The sequence below is a fragment of the Oryx dammah genome, unplaced genomic scaffold, assembly GCF_014754425.2.
Source record: "Oryx dammah isolate SB20612 unplaced genomic scaffold, SCBI_Odam_1.1 HiC_scaffold_18, whole genome shotgun sequence".
NCBI lineage: Eukaryota > Metazoa > Chordata > Mammalia > Artiodactyla > Bovidae > Oryx > Oryx dammah.
This window is the reverse complement of record NW_024070202.1, coordinates 16,579,831-16,599,184: the sequence shown is the minus strand read 5'-3', so window position 1 is coordinate 16,599,184 and position 19,354 is coordinate 16,579,831. Positions and strand designations below refer to the sequence as shown.

The 19,354-nt window shown below is 37.5% G+C and overlaps 1 protein-coding gene across 1 annotated transcript in view; it reads right to left on the bottom strand.

Moving 5' to 3' along the window:
* Positions 1-19,354, bottom strand: part of GLCCI1 (glucocorticoid induced 1) — a 110,345-nt gene that overhangs the window by 12,743 nt on the left and 78,248 nt on the right. The window contains exons 5-7 of the mRNA XM_040260509.1: positions 19,102-19,218; positions 11,645-11,797; positions 7,592-7,802 (exon numbers count right to left, since the gene is read on the bottom strand). Of these exons, the coding sequence (XP_040116443.1) occupies positions 7,592-7,802; positions 11,645-11,797; positions 19,102-19,218 (481 nt within the window). The remainder of the gene's footprint in view (positions 1-7,591; positions 7,803-11,644; positions 11,798-19,101; positions 19,219-19,354) is intronic.

Here is a 19,354-nt window from a genome sequence, read left to right as displayed (position 1 = left end):
AATAATTTTGAATTAAGAATAGTAACTCATCCACAGAAAGTTAGCCCAGCAATTGCCATTAGTACAATTGTAAACATTCCAGAAAGAGTGGGGAAAGGCATTTACTGGATGATTAAACACATCAGATAATGTGAATATATATAATTTCAGATGCAATCTTGAAAAAGCAAAACAGGGAAGATGAACTTAGGGATGTAATTCTCCAGAAGTTCAGTTTTTAACCTATGGAATAACTCCTTTGTGGGGCTAAGAGTTCTACACTCTTTGTAATTTTACCACAGAGAGGTTCTTCTAGGATAATAAGCACCTAGAATCATGTGGGGATAACCTTTTGATTGAGAAACAGATCAAGGCTCAAAGGAAGTGATTTTCAAGGTGTGGTGGCTAAAACAAGTATATCTAACAAATCTATTTTCACAATATAAACCGCAAAGAAAAGTGCCACAAAATCTTGGCTGATGAGGCTGTCTGGAAGATGGAGAGTTAAAGTATGTTAAGGGCAAACGTCAAAGAGTGTTAAGAAACAGAGCCCTAAAGATGACTGCAAATAGAGTTTGTTTTTTTATTTATTTATTTTTTATTTTATTTATTTATTTATTTTTATTTTTTTCAATTTATTTTTTACTTTACAATTCTGTATTGGTTTTGCCATACATTGACATGAATCCACCACGGGTGTACATGCGTTCCCAAACTCCCACCCCCCTCCCCACAACATCTCAGAAACTCTTCAGGCCAGGAGGGAATAGCAAGACATACTTAAAGTGATGAAAGAAAATAACCTACAGCCCAGATTACTATACCCAGCAAGGATCTCATTCAAATACGAAGGAGAAATCAAAAGCTTTACAGACAAACAAAAGCTGAGAGAATTCAGCACCACCAAACCAGCTCTCCAACAAATTCTAAAGGATATTCTCTAGACAGGAAACACAAAAAGGGAGTATAAACCCGAACCCAAAATAATAAAGTAAATGGCAACAGTATCATACTTATCAATAATTACCTTAAACGTAAATGGATTGAATGCCCCAACCAAAAGGCAAAGATTGGCCGAATGGATACAAAAACAAGAACCCTCTATATGCTGCTTACAAGAGACCCACCTCAAAACAAGGGACACATACAGACTGAAAGTGAAGGGTTGGAAAAAGATATTCCATGCAAATAGAGACCAAAAGAAAGCAGGAGTGGCAATACTCATATCCGATAAAATAGACTTTAAAACAAAGGCTGTGAAAAGAGACGAAGGCCACTACATAATGATCAAAGGATCAATCCAAGAAGAAGATATAACAATTATAAATATATATGCACCCAATATAGGAGCACTGCAATATGTACAACAAATGCTAACAAGTATGAAAAGGGAAATTAACAATAACACAATAATAGTGGGAGACTTTAATACCCCACTCACACCTATGGACAGATCAACTAAACAGAAAATTAACAAAGAAACGCAAACTTTAAATGATACATTAGACCAGTTAGACCTAATTGATATCTATAGGACATTTCACCCCAAAACAATGAATTTCACCTTTTTCTCAAGTGCTCATGGAACCTTCTCCAGGATAGATCACATCCTGGGCCATAAATATAACCTTGATAAATTCAAAAAAATTGAAATCATTCCAAGCATCTTTTCTGACCATAATGCACTAAGATTAGATCAATTACAGGAGGAAAACTATTAAAAATTCCAACATATGGAGGCTGAACAAAACACTTCTGAATAACCAACAAATCACAGAAGAAATCGAAAAAGAAATCAAAATATGCATAGAAACTAATGAAAATGAAAATACTACAACCCAAAACCTGTGGGACACTATAAAATCAGTGCTAAGAGGAAAGTTCATTGCAAATAGAGTTTAAAATGTATATAGAAAGGAATAAGACATCAAAGAGAGTCTTTTTCAAAAGTATGGCTAGGGTCAGCCCTAGACCCTGAAAAGATAAAACTGTTTCTTTCTTTCCTGCAACTATGGACTTCTCAGTCCTAATACTTACTGTTCAGAAATATTAATGAGTTAAATCATGGTATGAGTTAAACAGACTGATGTGCACTGGCCTTGGAAACTCCATCCACATGATATACACTGTTCCTGTGGGGAGACCCAGTTTAAGTTCCAAGTAGCCAATTTATGGAATCTTGGAATATAGCTCCTGGTGGTTGGCCTGAGTAAAATGGTTCAGTTGACTTCATGATTAGAATAATCAATGTTTCCACAATATCTTGCAAAACTGCAGAATTTTATAACAACTGCCTAAGTGAACTGTGCCAAAGATCAACGGTAAGCGGCAGACTGAAGTCTAGACTTTGTGACTTGGTACCAATAAGGGAAGCCGGCAGAGCTGCTGAAAGAACTAATATTTGACACTGCCATTTACATTATATAAATGACTGTTTTTCTCCCTTGCATTTTGGGCGTGATAAGGCAGAATTTAGGCTAACTAATCATAGGGTATATTCTGCAGATGTGAAGATGAGAGCTTATACTGGATCCCTGAATTCTCCACAGAAATCATTATGTAGAACTGTGGCTGTTACTTGGTTAGTTAGCCAAGCAACATTACACATGATAGCTGGCTGCCTTCAGCCTTTAAGTCACTGGAAAAATCTGCCCAAAACCACCCAACTCAAAAAACTAAAACATGAAAATAGTCTCTTAAAAGCTAGACATTTTTTAATAGAGTGTTTTTGTCCTGGCACTGCAATTGAAAGAACCAAAGAAAAACCAACATGCTAATCAACTAAAATTATTTTATAGATCTCAAAGTATACATGTGTCATGGAGAAAAACGTATGTTAGGGATAAGCAGAAATAACAAAGTCAGGGAAAGGATAAGTATATAGCACATGAACACTAGAAAAGTAATCACACCAGCCCATCTCTCATTAGAGCAATATACTCACATGCCTATCCCTCTCCCGTGTGCATACCAATTCTGGATGTCTAACCTAGCTATTCCACAACAGCAACTACAGAAGAGGTAGGTACTCCAAATCACTCCAAACCTCTTAGAAATCTACAGCTTCCCTTTTTTCTTTAAGGAAATAAATATAAAACAAAAGATCAATTTAAGCTTTACTGTGGAAAAGTGAAAATTATAAGCTAGAATTAGTATTGTAAAAAATTGGGCTGTTCATAGGGAAGCAATGAGTTAGAGATTATTCTATACTTTGAATGACTTAAATATGTAAAAATTGCAAAACTGACAACTCCCTCTCCTTTGTACCTTTAGTATTCTGAACATACTTGTGTAATAGTGTATTATTTTTTAACACTACTATTAATCCTTATTAGAGTATAAAGCTCTTAAAAATAGGTATCACATCTTCCTCTTCTCTACTTTCCCACTGTCCAGTAGAGTGCCTGACATATAGCAGATGCCTAAGAAACATATCTTGAATAAACCAGAAGCATTAACTCAGCTGAAATACATAAACCTCCACTCGCAATCCTAAAATACATGTATATGTATGATACAGACACATATACAAACATATGTAAAAGAGATGCCTTTTAATTTTCCTTCACAAAGAAGGTAGTTGATTTGAGAACTAGAAACTGAACATTGTAATAGGTCACACAATTTCCAGGAAACAGTAATATAAACTTGATCTTAATTTCAAAGTAGTGCAGTTCCAGAAAAACATCTATTTCTGCTTTATTGACTATGCCCAAGCCTTTGACTGTGTGGATCACAATCAACTGTGGAAAATTCTGAAAGAGATGGGAATACCAGACCACCTGACCTGCCTCTTGAGAAACCTGTATGTAGGTCAGGAAGCAACAGTTAGAACTGGACATGGAACAACAGACTGGTTCAAAATAGGAAAAGGAGTACATCAAGGCTGAATATTGTCACCTTGATTATTTAACTTATATGCAGAGTACATCATGAGAAACGCTGGGCTGGAAGAAGCACAAGCTGGAATCAAGATTGCTGGGAGAAATATCAATAACCTCAGATATGCAGATGACACCACCCTTATGGCAGAAAGTGAAGAACTCAAAAGCCTCTTGATGAAAGTGAAAGTGAAAAGTGAAAAAGTTGGCTTAAAGCTCAACATTTAGAAAACAAAGATCATGGCATCTGGTCCCATCACTTCACGGCAAATAGATGGGGAAACAGTGGAAACAGTGTCAGACTTTATTTTGGGGGGCTCCAAAATCACTGCAGATGGTGATTGCAGCCATGAAATTAAAAGACGCTTACTCCTTGGAAGAAAAGTTATGACCAACCTAGATAGCATATTCAAAAGCAGAGACATGACTTTGCCAACTAAGGTCCGTCTAGTCAAGGCTATAGTTTTTCCAGTGGTCATGTATGGATGTGAGAGTTAGACTGTGAAGAAAGCTGAGTGCCGAAGAATTGATGCTTTTGAACTGTGGTGTTGGAGAAGACTCTTGAGGGTCCCTTGGACTGCAAGGAGATCCAACCAGTCCATTCTGAAGGAGATCAACCCTGGGATTTCTCTGGAAGGAATGATGCTAAAGCTGAAACTCTAGTACTCTGGCCACCTCATGCGAAGAGTTGACTCATTGGAAAAGACCCTGATGCTGGGAGGGATTGGGTGCAGGAGGAGAAGGGGACGACAGAGGATGAGATGGCTGGACAGCATCACCGACTCGATGGACGTGAGTTTGAGTGAACTCCAGGAGTTGGTGATGGACAGGGAGGCCTGGCGTGTTGCGATTCATGGGGTCGCAAAGAGTCGGACACGACTGAGCGACTGAACTGAACTGCCTCAAAGCTACATTGGTAAGTATATTAAGAAACTTATGTCATGAGGTCTTAAATTTCCAAACTGAGGCAGTTTTGTAGAAAATGGAAAAGTGTCTTAAATGATTCTGCAATCTCCTTAGTTTCTAAAGAAATTAAAAAAAAATGACTATTAGTCACACCCAACACTATTTATTCAGTGTTTACTACATACCAGGAGTTGTGCTAGGCACTTTGTTCCAATATCTCATTTAACCCCAACAGTGGTATGAAGTATGAAAACAAGTATTAGCACCCTGTTTTACTAAGAAAACAATTAAAAAAAAAAAAACTGTTGGCCTTAGAGATGATCTGGACCAATGTTCTCATTTTATATTAAAAAAAAAAACCACAAGAGGAACAGAACATTCACAGGCAGTTATCTGGTAAAAAGAATAAAAGCATATAGAAAAAATATATACAACCAAAGGCAAAGTCTTAGGAAAATGTCTAACTTCCCTAAAAAATTATCAGAATTCAGGTTATTATACTATCATCTCAAAGAGATACACGTGTTCCTATGCTAAATCATGGGGACAACCTAAGTGTTCATGAACAGATAAATAAAGAGAATTTGGTTCTAAGTGGCTGTGAGACTGCCTCATCAAATATAGGCCCATAGAGGCCGAGAAAGCAACCTCATAAACAGCTAACCAAAATGGAACTCATCTATCAATTTCCTAATATATCTCCCTTTTGGTTCAGCATCTCAATTATCCACAGGATTATACTTAGAAGAAAACAAAACTCCAGAATTTACTGCCTAGCCTTATATCACTGTTATTTATACTTTTCCTTTTAACCCAACTACAAGTGCTAATAAGTAGCAAAAGTGATTTTCACTTATCCTTTTTACTGGTATAACAAAAAATACAGGTTTTGGAATCAATCAGACAATATTTGCTTTACCATTTACCACCTGTGCATCCTAAAACAAGTTATGATTATTAACCTTCAAAACAAACCCTGCTACTAGAAGCAAGGAGTCTTCTTGTTTTATGAAACATCCATATTAAAAATGTGAGGAATTGATTGACATGTCTGCTGTGGTAGGACACCTTAGCCTATTGGAAGTTCCCTAGTCTGACTTTCCTTGAAACAGAGATTCCACTTGAAGCAGAGAGATGCCTAATTAATGTTGTGCTTTCAATACATTCTTAATGGAGGAAGAGAACTCCAAGGCTTCCAATAAGGAAAAGGCAAAATGAAAGGGGAGAAGCGTTGATATCCACCCACAGAAATGAAAGCAGACGACGAAGTCCAAGGTAGCTTCCCTCTAAAATCTCAGCAGAGAGTCAGGTATAATGATGACTGAAACAAGCCAGACCAAAAGAACACAGACTGCATCATTTCATTTCTGCGAAATCCAGTAATGGGGGAAAATTAGGCTACAGTGATGGAAGTGAGAACAGTGGTTACTTCCAGGCAGAGGGGAGAAGGATTCTGTCTGGAAAGGGAGCTAAGGAGCCTTCTGGGATGCAAAAAATGTTCTGTATCTTGATCCAAGAGGCGGTTGCATGAGTGCAAACATGTAAACCTTCAGGGGGCTTGCACTTAATATTTGGGCACTTTAAATGTATTAATACCTCAAAAAAAACTGATGGGACTAGGGGGTCAAGCCAGGACAAGGCTCATAAAATCCTGTAAGATTTTGTAAACTTTATTTTTTTCATCTTTTTAAACTTTCTGTTGCCTATGACCTGTTTCTCTGTGGTGAGAGGCAGTAAATGTGTTACAGAGGAAGCTCAGTATTCCTTCCTAAGTAGCTAGGAAGGTGGGAGCTGGACGGTCTTTGGGACCTTCTGTGCCTCAGGGGCCAGAAACTGAAAGAAGAGAGTGAACGCTGGTGGTCAAGTGCCTGACACGAGGACAGGAGGACACGGGCAGTGAGGGCCTGACACAAGGACACGGGCGGTGAGGGCCTGACATGAGGACATGGGTGGTGAGGGCCTGACAGGAGGACACGGGCGGTGAAGGCCTGACTGAGGACAGGAGGACACAGGTGGTGAGGGCCTGACAGGAGGACACAGGTGGTGAGGGCCTGACAGGAGGACACAGGTGGTGAGGGCCTGACTGAGGACAGGAGGACACAGGTGGTAAGGGCCTGACTGAGGACAGGAGAACACGGGCGATGAAGGCAAGACTGAGGACACGGGCAGTGAGGGTCTGACAGGAGGACACGGGCGGAGGGCCTGACTGAGGACACGGGCGGTGAGGGCCTGACTGAGGACACGGGCAGTGAGGGTCTGACAGGAGGACACGGGTGGTGAGGGTCTGACAGGCAATAAGCCCTGTGGGTTCTGCACTCTTATTGGTGTTAATAATTCATCTACATACCATAATATAATCCCTGATGTGCTGCAGGTACTTGTTAATCCTTATCCTTCTTGGTTAAGAATATCCTCATTCTTCCAACTGAATTTTTAGAAATTATTTCCTTCCAAATTAATCTGATTATGAAATCTAACCTCAGGCATGAGAAACCTAAAGTCTACCATAACCATCCTTTACAACAACCCCGAGGGAAAAACTGTGTGTTGTATTATGTGAAGCTGTCCACACTCATTTTATAGCTTTCATTAACTGTTAGAACCATGCGCTGTGCTCCTCTGACACATTTATGGAAGATGTTTGCGAAAGTCACAAAGAAGGGGGTACGTGAAACCAATGAACGAACAAACCTAGCCAACCAATCCTTTACAGTCCCACCATTCAACAAAAGAAAAAAGGTGATGTAATGGTCTAAGACAAAGGAAGTATAATGAGCAAGGCCCTGTAACACACCCGCTACCTAAGCGGATGATCCCATTCTCACCTTTATCACGATCATAGAGCAAATCCTCTGTTGAGCAAGGGCTGCCGTCCTGGGATTCCGGGGGACAGAAGGGAGAGACACAGGGTGAGTGGCTGCTGCAGCTACTGCTGCGCTCCTGCACAGAGGGGGTCTGTGTGTCAATGCTGCGAGTGCTGCTGCTCCGGCAGTGAGCAGGGAGGGGGGCTCGCCGACCATCAGGGATGTCCAAAGGCTGGAAGAGCAGCACCCATCACAGTCAGTGACGGTTCATACACTTCATCCATACAGAAAGCACATGCTGTTTCTTTTGATTTCACTTTTCACTATTATTGCCAGCATAGCTGATTCTTCAGAGAATAAAGATACCTATCTTAGGTCATCATCTCTGCCAGTTACCTTTAGGTCAGTACTCTCAGGAATACTCCTCTAGGACAGGGGTGTCTTTTAATACTGGATCCTAATGCCTAGCACTGTGCCTGGCGGACAGCAGACACTCAATAAACATTTGTCCAAAGAATTAGTCAAACTGCTCCAGAAATCACTTTGACTTGCTAGTAAGAAAAGAGAAATCTCATATTCAAAGGTATGGATTTCCATTTTTCATTCTTTCTTTTTTTCCTTTTACAAGCCAGCAGGTTTTGCAGGTTGCCCAAAGTATCTAATAAACAGACTTATTCTAGTAGAACTGAGTGGAAGATATTACTATAACTGAACAATTCTACTAATTTGGTATCCAACTGAGTAGCACTACTAATGAATTTTGCCTAGTTCTAATGCACTGTTCTGAGTGGCAGAAATAAACAGAAATGAAATTATAATGGTAGACTCATATATGAATCATATATTTTCAACCTAAAAAGACCCTAGACCTCATCAGTACAGTGTCTTCACCAATAAAGAACTTATAGAGCTCCTGCTGACATGATCATTTAAATGGCATCAGAGCTTCTGACCCTTTCTACTTTGCTTCTGCTGTAAAGATGTATCTTACTCACCAGCAAGCTAACAAAGTGAGGTCAACAAATACAATGTATATATTAACCATTTACAGTACTTTTGTTATTATACAGACAAGGATGAAACGCTGGGAAAAAAGAACCAGTATATGCTTAGTTTATTTACTACTTATTTTCACTATTTACAGGCCATCACTGCTGAGGTTTGTCATTTCAGAGATTTTAGAAACACTGTCAGATGGAAAATGAATTAAGGTAAAACATGAGACTCAAAGAGTATCAGTGTTTTCTGTAACAAGTAAAGGCCAAAACCTAAAATGAAAACTATGCCATCTTTACAATCTGACAATGACCAAGCTACTATAAAGAAAACAGCCACTTACGGAACATTAATTCATTTTGTAACAAATAACAAAAGTTCCAACTTAGGAAAGAAATATTCCCAAAGATATATGAATTTACTTGGTCAAATGTTATTACATTATTTTCTTTTACTTAACTAAATTTAGATTTTAATTACAACTCTGCACTAAATTCTAAGAAATCATTGGTGCAGGGTTTTTTTTCTTTTTTGACAAAATTATATGATAGATGTGGGATTTTTCAGAACAACCCATCAAGAAAGATCATTTTGGAAAATACATGAGGCCTTTATGACAGAGGTCTTTCTTAAAACATATATTTAAGTCGACGAAAATCTTACTTTAATAAAATGTCAATATTGGTAATCAGTAAAATAATGTTATCAATTTGTAATTAAAAAAATTTAAGAATCTGAGTTATGTTTTACTCATATCCTATTTGATAAACACAGTTTTTCTATAGTCCCACTTCTGAATCTATAACTGGATAATACATACCAATTTCCTTAACCAACTTCTATTTTGTTGGGGAGAGGGTTCAGAGAATTAGAATAACAAGACAGATTTTAGAGGTTTACATATTTACACAAAATAATGATGGAAATTATAAAGGCTTAGAACATTGATATACTTAGGAAGCTACTGGCAGGCTCACCTGCCAAGATGATAACATTTTGATTTATTAAAACTTTGAGGCACATTTAATCATAAATCTAAAATTTCTTAAAATTAATATTTTAGTTATTACTGGGTAGGTTACCCCAAAGTAATTCTGAAATGCCTACTGTGAAATTAGAATATGACTTATTTAAAACCAGAATTACATCAGTATATTTGATTTTCTAATATAGTTTTGCTTAGCAGTTCTTAAAGAATTAGCAGATGTGACTGATTATCTCATCCTGAAAAAATTAGACCAATTTTACTTCCTTACATTACTGTTCTTAAATGTCACATAATGTATAAAGGAAACATTTAAATGGTATGCACAGCTAAGCTAAGAGCACAATTTCTAAAGGGTTCCTTTCTGGCCTAATGAATAGAACATAAAAATTTAACTCTTAGGGAGAATAAAATGGCACAACCTTTTGGGATGGTAATTTTAGCAGTATTAATCAAAATTTAAAATGTGCAAATGCTCTGACCTAGCAATTTCACTGCCTGAAATTGTCTGCCAAGAGTACACCATGTTTTCTAAAGCACTGCTTATGATGACAAAAATTGACAACAGTCTAAATGTCCACCAGTAGGGGACTTTTAAAATTATGGTACATTCATACAATGATTCAACATATATTAGCATACAGGCACATATTTGGAAGAATAGACAGTAAATTATGATTAGTGCTCATATTTGCTAAGCAATATTGAAAGTTGGAAAAAGGATTTTTAAATCAATTTTATAAATATAAAATTATGTGAATTTTGAGATGAACTCTAAATCAGTGCTTAAAACCTACACATTATTTGAAGGAATCAGATACACATTTGACATAAATCATATTTTAGTTCTAAAAAACCATCAGAGAGATAATTAAGCCAAAAGCTACTTGATGTTTTCTTTTGTTGAATATACGTTTAAAATGTGGTCAAATATAGGTTGATGTACAGGAGTGTCCAGATTTCTATTCTGGGACAGAGATAGTTTATAAAGTATTTTTGATTAATTCAAATGGATGCAAGGCTTAAATATATGTGAAAACTAACACCATAAAACCCTAAGAGGAAAACACAAGACTAAATCATTGTGACCTTAGGTTAGGCAATATTTTCTTAGACATGCACAGTGAAAAAGACAACCCACAGAATGGGAGGTATTTTCAAATCATCTATCTAATAAGGACTTCTTATCTAGAAAGTAAGAACTTTAGACCTTTTACATTTCAATAGTAAAAAGACAACCTAATTTCGAAATGAGGCAAATAACCTAAATAGACAGTTTTCCAAAGAAGATGTATAGTAGTCAACACCATAATGAGGTACCACTTCACACCCATCAGAATGGCTATAATAAAAAAGGTAATTACAAGTGTTGCTGAAGATGGAGAAATCGAACTTACATACACTGCTGGTGGGTATGTAAAATGATACAGAGTGGCTACTTTGGAAAACAATCTGGCAGTTTCTCAAAAGGTTAATCAAAGAGTTACCATACTAGCAATTCCACTTCTAGGTATATACTCAAGAGAAATGAAAACGTCATGTTCACCCAAAAACTTGTATACGAAGTTTTTTTCACGGCAGCATTATTTTTAACAGACAAAAAGTAGAAATAATACAAATGTTCATCAATTAATGACTGGATAATAAAATCTGTATGAGTGAATACTATTTGGCAGTACAAAGGAATAAAGTACAGATACATGCCACACTATAAATGAACCTTACTTCAGCCTTAAAAACATTAATCTGAGTGAAAAAGGCCTGATACAAGGGCCCTGTATTGCATGACTACATTTACATGAAATATCTAGAACAGGCCAATTCATAGACCAAGTACATTAGTGGTTGTCTCATTGGGGGAAAAGGAAGAGATGACTGCTAAAAAGTAGAGTTTCTTTTGGGGGTGATGAAAAAGCTGTAAAGTTGATTGTGGTATTGACTGCATAACTGTGAACATGCAAAAACCACTGTACACTTTTAATGGGTAAATTGTATGGTATGTGAATTATATCTAATAAAGTGGTAACAAAAAAGACTGAGATACTTCACAGTGTTAAAGAAAAAAGGGATTCAAACATCCCATATACCCTTACCTTGGACACGTCCTCCTTCCCATTATTTTCTTTAATGAATACCTTTTCTAATTCAGGACTTATTCCTTCTACATTGCAGGGCACACGTGAAACAGATGATTTTGGCACAGATATATTTGACAGAGGCATAGGGACTGATCTTGATCCAGTAGCCTACAAAACACAAGGTACGGTGCTATCAAATTATTTGTGGACGAAGAAATTATGAACTAAAGAGCAAGGTAAATCTTAAAACAGAAACTCAGTGAGCAGTTATTTTGACATTTCAAATACAATATAAATTCAGGTACACAAACAGCAATTTAGGTTCCAAAGAAAGAAGTAAGGTAAAAATTACAGAGTCAAAATAATCTTTTATGGAAATGTAAAGCTAATAATTGTAAACTGTATAATTTTTTCAGCAGAATATCAGAACCCTCTGTACTGTTTTTTAATTCATTTTTCTGATTTTACTGAAAAAGCACAGTTGAAATCATGTAAACTGAATGTATCCTGTGACTCTTCAATTCTGCTCTATGCTTATGTGTGTGTGTCTAAACGATTTGTTCCCCACACTGTGACAATCCCCATCTGGTATTTTTCATTTCTACTTTATCCAGAATTTAAGAAAACCTTTTGGATTACTAAGTAGTATGGCAACAATATCATGATAAGTTCTATAACACTCACTTAACAGCTTTAAGGCCGTTTTCAAAAGTCCTTTGGAGGACTTGTCAAAAATTAATACCCCTCATAGCTGTCTTGTGGGAGGTACCATAAAGTGGAAGTCAAGCCTGTTGATTCTCAAGGAACTTAAAGAACACAAAGGAAATTAAAAACATAAAGATGAACAAGGAAAAAAGAAAAATATGATCTGTACCTTAATCTGAATGGTTAAAGTTGATACATATGATTCACAATGAAGTAGACAGCTAGGCACTGATTAAATGAATATTACCCACACACATGCTATGCTACTGCCATTTGTGAATTGCTGCCTGCGAATGTCCTTTGTCTCATATTAACGTATGAGCTTTTTTCATACTGAAGTTGTAACTCTTTGTCATCCATTTGCTGTTTACTTTAGTATGAAATATCTTTCTTCCAGTACCTTTATGGTTTTTTATATTTAAATATTTAACCTATCATGATTTATTTTTCTGTATGTTATGAAGTAGTAGTTTTTCCCACATGGTAATAAAACTGCCCCAACATTTCTCTTTGGATTCTATATTTGATTTCCTTTAAGTATTATCCAGCATTTCTCATGATGTACTCTGCATATAAGTTAAATAGGCAGGGTGACAATATATAGCCTTGACATACTCCTTTTCCTATTTGGAACCAGTCTGTTGTTCCATGTCCAGTTCTAACTGTTGCTTCCTAACCTGCATATAGGTTTCTCAAGAGGCAGGTCAGGTGCTCTGGTATTCCCATCTCTTTCAGAATTTTCCACAGTTGATTGTGATCCACACAGTCAAAGGCTTTGGCATAGTCAGTACAGCAGAAATAGTTGTTTTACTGGCACTCTCTTGCTTTTTCAATGATCCAGTGGATGTTGGCAATTTGATCTCTGGTTCCTCTGCCTTTTCTAAAACCAGCTTGGACATCTGGAAGTTCATGGTTCACGTATTGCTGAAGCCTGGCTTGGATAATTTTGAGCATTACTTTACTAGCGTGTGAGATGAGTGCAATTGTGCAGTAGTTTGAGCATTCTTTTGCATTGCCTTTCTTTGGGATTGGAATGAAAACTGACCTTTTCCAGTCCTGTGGCCACTGCTGACTTTTCCAAATTTGCTGGCATATTGAGTGTAGCACTTTCACAGCATCATCTTTCAGGATTTGAAACAGTTCCACTGGAATTCCATCACCTCCACTAGCTTTGTTTGTAGTGATGCTTTCTAAGGCCCACTTGACTTCACATTCCAGGATGTCTGGCTCTAGGTGAGTGATCACACCATTGTGATACAGGCTAAATCATGAGAAACGCTGGGCTGGAAGAAGCACAAGCTGGAATCAAGATTGCTGGGAGAAATAGCAATAACCTCAGATATGCAGATGATACCACCCTTATGGCAGAAAGTGAAGAGGAACTCAAAAGCCTCTTGAGGAAAGTGAAAGTGAAGAGTGAAAAGGTTGGCTTAAAGCTCAACATTCAGAAAACAAAGATCATGGCATCTGGTCCCATCACTTCATGACAAATAGATGGGGAAACAGTGGAAACAGTGTCAGACTTTATTTTTGGGGGCTCCAAAATCACTGCAGATGGTGACTGCAGCCATGAAATTAAAAGACGCTTACTCCTTGGAAGGAAAGTTACGACCAACCTAGATAGCATATTCAAAAGCAGAGACATGACTTTGCCAACAAAGGTCCGTCTAGTTAAAGCTATGGTTTTTCCTGTAGTCATGTATGGATGTGAGAGCTGGACTGTGAAGAAAGCTGAGCGCTGAAGAATTGATGCTTTTGAACTGTGGTGTTGGAGAAGACTCTTGAGAGTCCCTTGGACTGCAAGGAGATTCAACCAGTCCATTCTGAAGGAGATCAGCCCTGGGATTTCTTTGGAGGGAATGATGTTGAAGCTGAAACTCCAGTACTCTGGCCACCTCATGCGAAGAGTTGACTCATTGGAAAAGACTCTGATGCTGGGAGGGATTGGGGGCAGGAAGAGAAGGGGACGACAGAGGATGAGATGGCTGGATGGCATCATTGACTTGATGGATGTGAGTCTGGGTGAACTCTGGGAGTTGGTGATGAACAGGAAGGCCTGGCGTGCTGCGATTCATGGGGTCACAAACAGTCGGACATGATTGAGCGACTGACCTGAACTGAAAGTATTATCTGACAATCTCTGTTCAGAGGTCTACTTTAACTGCTATAATTGTACAACAATTACATTTTGCATTCTGGTATCCAGTAGGGAAAGCCTTTTCAAATTTTGTTTTTAAGTGACATTACTTTTCCACATTAACACTGAAAATAACTTTTAAAGTAATAAAACAATTCCTTTTGCATTTCCATTGGAACTCAATTCGTACATTAATTTTGGGCAAATGACTATTTGAAAAATACTGAGTCCTCCCATGTATGAATGACTTCCCATTTATCTCTATTGTATATTTCATATCCTCAATAAGATTTGCATATTTAAGTTTAATTCTAGGCATTTTATATTTTTCACCAGATTTACACTAACATGCTATTGCTAGTTGTAACATAATAAGAAATATGTACTTGGTTTCCACCCCGGTTCCTGACACAAAGTTCCTAAATTCTTGTAATTTCCTGAGGGATGGGGGCATTAGGAGCGTCTTTTGTTCAGATATTTGGTTTCTGACACTGATCCTGACAGCTCCTAAACCCCTTGGGATTTCCTAAGTGATAGGACCAAGAGTCTTTTGTTCTAATGAGGTGACTCTTAGTGGGTTCCTGAATAGGTTCAGAATAGGGTGCTGGTCTCTAAAAAGAACCCATGACTAGAAGTTTGGAACTTCCAGTCTCACCTCTGGTGAGAGGAGAGGGAGCACGCCTATGTGATATAGCCTCCATAAATCCCAGCACTGTGGGTCAGACAGTTTTCAGGTTGGTGAACATATATCCATGTATCACAAGGGCGGTGCACACCAAGTCCATGCCAGCAGAAATTCTTACATTTGAGCTACCGCCAGACTTTGCCCTGTGAACCTCCTCATCCTGCTGTTCATTTTGTTGTTCAGTCATTCAGTCATGTCCAACTGCAATGCCATGGACTGCAGCACGGCAGGCTCCCCTGTCCTTCACCATCTCCTGGAGCTTGCTCAAACTCATGTCCATTGAGTCGGTGATGTCATCCAACAGTCTTATCCTCTGTCCCCTTCTCCTCCTGCCTTCAATCTTTCCCAGCATCAGGGTCTTTTCTAATGAGCTGACTCTTCGGATCATGGGCCAAAGGACTGGAGCTTCAGCATCATTCCTTCCAATGAATATTGAGGACTGATTTCCTTTAGGATTGACTGGTTTGATCTTGCAGTCCAAGGGACTCTCAAGAGTCTTCTCCAAAACCACGGTTCAAAAGCATCAATTCTTTGGCGCTCAGCCTTCTTTATGGTCCAACTCTCACATCCATACATGACTAGTGGAAAAACCATAGCTTTTGCTAGATGGACCTTTGTTGGCAAACTAATACTTCTGCTCTTTAATACGCTGTCTAGGTATTTCATAGCTTTTCTTCCAAGGAGCAAGCATCTTTTAGCATCTTTTAATGTTATGGCTGCAGTCCCCATCTGCAGTGATTTTGAAACCCAAGAAAATAAACTTTTTCACTATTTCCACTTTTTCCCCTTCTATTTGCCATGAAGTGATGGGACCGGATGCCATGATTTTTGTTTTCTGAATGTTGAGCTTTAAGCCAACTTTTTCACTCTTCACTTTCACTGTCATCAATAGGCTTTTTAGTTCCTCTTCACTTTCTGCCATAAGGGTGGTGTCATCTGCATATCTGAGGTTATTGATATTTCCCCTTGCAATCTTGATTCCAGCTTGTGTTTCATCCAGCCTGGCATTTTGCATGATGTACTCTGCATATAAGTTAAATAAGCAGGTGACAATATACAGCCTTGTCGTTCTCCTTTCCCAATGTGGAACCAGTCCATTGTTCCATGTCCAGTTCTAACTGCTGCTTCTTGACATGCATACAGGTTCTGCAGGAGGCAGGTAAGGTGACGACAGGCAGGTATCAGACCAGGCTCCTAAGGTCTGATATTCCCTCTCTTGCAGAATTTTCCACAGTTTGTTGTGATCTACAAAGTCTTTAGCGTAGTCAGTGAAGCAGAAGTAGATGTTTTTTCTGGAATTCTCTTGCTTTTTCTGTGATCCAGTGCATGTTGGCAATTTGATCTCTGGTTCCTCTGCCTTTTCTAAATCCAGCTTGAACATGTGGGAATTCTCGGTTCACATACTGTTGGAGCCTAGCTTGGAGAATTTTGAGCATTACTTTGCTAGCATGTGAGATGAGTGCAAGTGTGTGGAAGTTTATTCTTCGGCATTGCCCTGTTCCAGTCCTGTGGCCACTGCTGAGTTTTCCAAATTTGTCCATCTGTATGGATCCGTTATATCCTTTGTAACAAACAAGTAAATGTATTTCTCTGAGTATTTTGAGCCCTTACAGCAAGTTACTGAACTTGAAGACAGGGTTGTCAGAATCCCTTCTTTATTACTGGTAGGTCAAAAGTACAGATGATGACCTGGAACTTTCAACTGGCATCTGACCAGGGGCAATTTCATGGGGTGGAGTTCTTAATCTGTGGGGTCGGTGCTAACTCCAGGTAGTCAGTGTTGTAACTGAATTGTAGGATGCCTGGTTGGTGTCTAAAGAGTCGGAGAATTCATTAGTTGGTGTGGAAAAAACCCCACGCCTTTGGTGTCAGGAATGTTATAAGTAGAAGGAACAGTATTTTACCTTTACTAGTACAGGAGAAAATAATAGATTTTTATGTGTTTATATTTTATCCATTTTTACGTTCTCAATCTTTTTATTGTGAGAAATTATAATCAAAATTAACAGAATACCTAACAGGTGTACATAATCCAGCTCCAAAACTTATTAACATTTTCTAATCTTATTTCATCTAAACATCCACTTGCTTTTGTTCCTGGAGTATTAACACACATTCTAGACTTCATATTTCATCTATAAGTATTTCAGTATGTATAGCAAGATAATTATTTTTAGTTAACCACAATGCCAAAAAAAATCAATGTAAATTGGGAACAAGTGTATAAATCTTTTCTTGTTAATCAGTAAGTCAATAGATATTCAGGAAAGGTGCTTGAAATAAACAAATAAGAATGAATGGTATATTAATTCTACCAGATTAAGAAGAAAAAAAGGAAGGCATATGTGAATTTTCTCTTGAAATGTCTGCAATGTTGGTTTTACAGCTCTGATGAGGTATAACTGGCATACAGTAAAATCCTCCCATTTTAAGTATGCAATTCTTTGAGCTTTGTAAATGTATACAGTCATCCAATTATCAGTATAATCACATTTTAGAAACTTCTATCATCCAAAAAAATGTCTCTAGGGCTTTTCTACAGTCAGCTTTTCTAATACTTTTCAAAAAGGCAACATTTTGCCTTTTTGAAGATGTACGGTAATGTAGCCTTTTGCTTCTGACTTCTTTAACTGGCATGTTTTGAGATTCAGCCAAACTGTCATAAAGACCATCAGTTCCTTCTTTTTACTGCTGAATAGTATTACAGTGTATGGATGTATGAAGTGTTGTTTATCTATTCACCAGTTTCTGGATATTTGCTGCTTTCCATGTTTTGAGTTTTATAAATGCTGCTGCCATGAACATTGATATAGATGTCTCTGTGAAGACATTATGTTTTATTTCTCATGAACAGATACCAAAGAGTAGAATTCCTGAGCTGTATGGTCAGCGTATGTTAACTTCTTCAGAAAATGCCAAACTTCTTACCAAAGTAGCTGTACCATTTTGTGTTCCCACCAGCAATGTGTAGCTGTTCTAATTGTTTCACATCCTCATCAATACTTGGTGTTGCCAGTATTTTCCATTTCATCCTATCGTTAGTTTTAATAGTTCAACAAATTCACTTTAATTTTCTAAATATACAATAATATCACAAATAGTGATAACATTCCTTTTTCTTACTGCTCTGTCTAGAACCTCTAAACTAATAGCAAATAACATCAATAATTACAGACATCTATGACTTAACTTTTATTTTTAACTGAAATACTTTCAGTATTTTACTGTTAGGATCTCACCACATTTGCAGGTAGTTACATTAGGAAGTATCCTATTTTAAAATAAGTTTTTATCACATATGGATACTGAGTTTTAATCAAGTGTTATTCAGCATCTGCTTTGACTTTCTAGTGCAATGAACTAACAATGCATTTCCTAATGTTGAATCATCCTTACATTTGTGAAAAACCCTAATTAAAATTTTTTTTGATATGCAACTTGGGCTGCTTCTGCTATATTACAATATTTGATTTACTAAAATTTACATTAATATTTGTAAGTAAATTTAGAATATCATTTCCTAAATTTTGCTCCATAGGATATATCAGTACAAGTTTGGTAGGGTGGGGGGACAAAAACACTAATTCTCAATTTCTTCATAAGTAAAGTGGAGTAAAATATACAAAGCAACCAGAGATAGATGGGTTAAGGTACTATTAGAAGATTAAATAAGAAAATGCCCAGAGTTGCTTAGTCAGTGAATGAGCTAGGATTTCTGTCCAGGACAGTATCAATCATCCTTGAGACCATTACACTCTGTCTGTTATTTAAAGATTATACATATGGCTAAAACAAAAACATTTTTTTTATAAAAAACACTCACTGTAATTTAATCAAGCTAGAGATATACATTATTTTTTTTTTATCCTAAAAGGATGGAGTCTTCCTTACAATGAACCCTTTGAAAGGAATTATTCCAATCTGGACAACGAGTTGTTAGCCTACCTGAGTGTGACTGATTGCTATATGGTTGCCATGGAGAGGTGACTGACGATCTTTCTCCTTACTGTGCCGACTACTCTGTTTACTACGCTGTAGTTGCTGCCTCAGTTTGGCAATCTGCTTTGGGGAGAGGGAAAGAGAAGGAAGAAGAGAACAAAAGTGAATACCAAGCTTTAAGCATTTATTTTTTTAAGTTTGGATATTAAAAAATAAAAATTTTATCAAAGATTTCAAGAAGAGATATTTCATTACAATG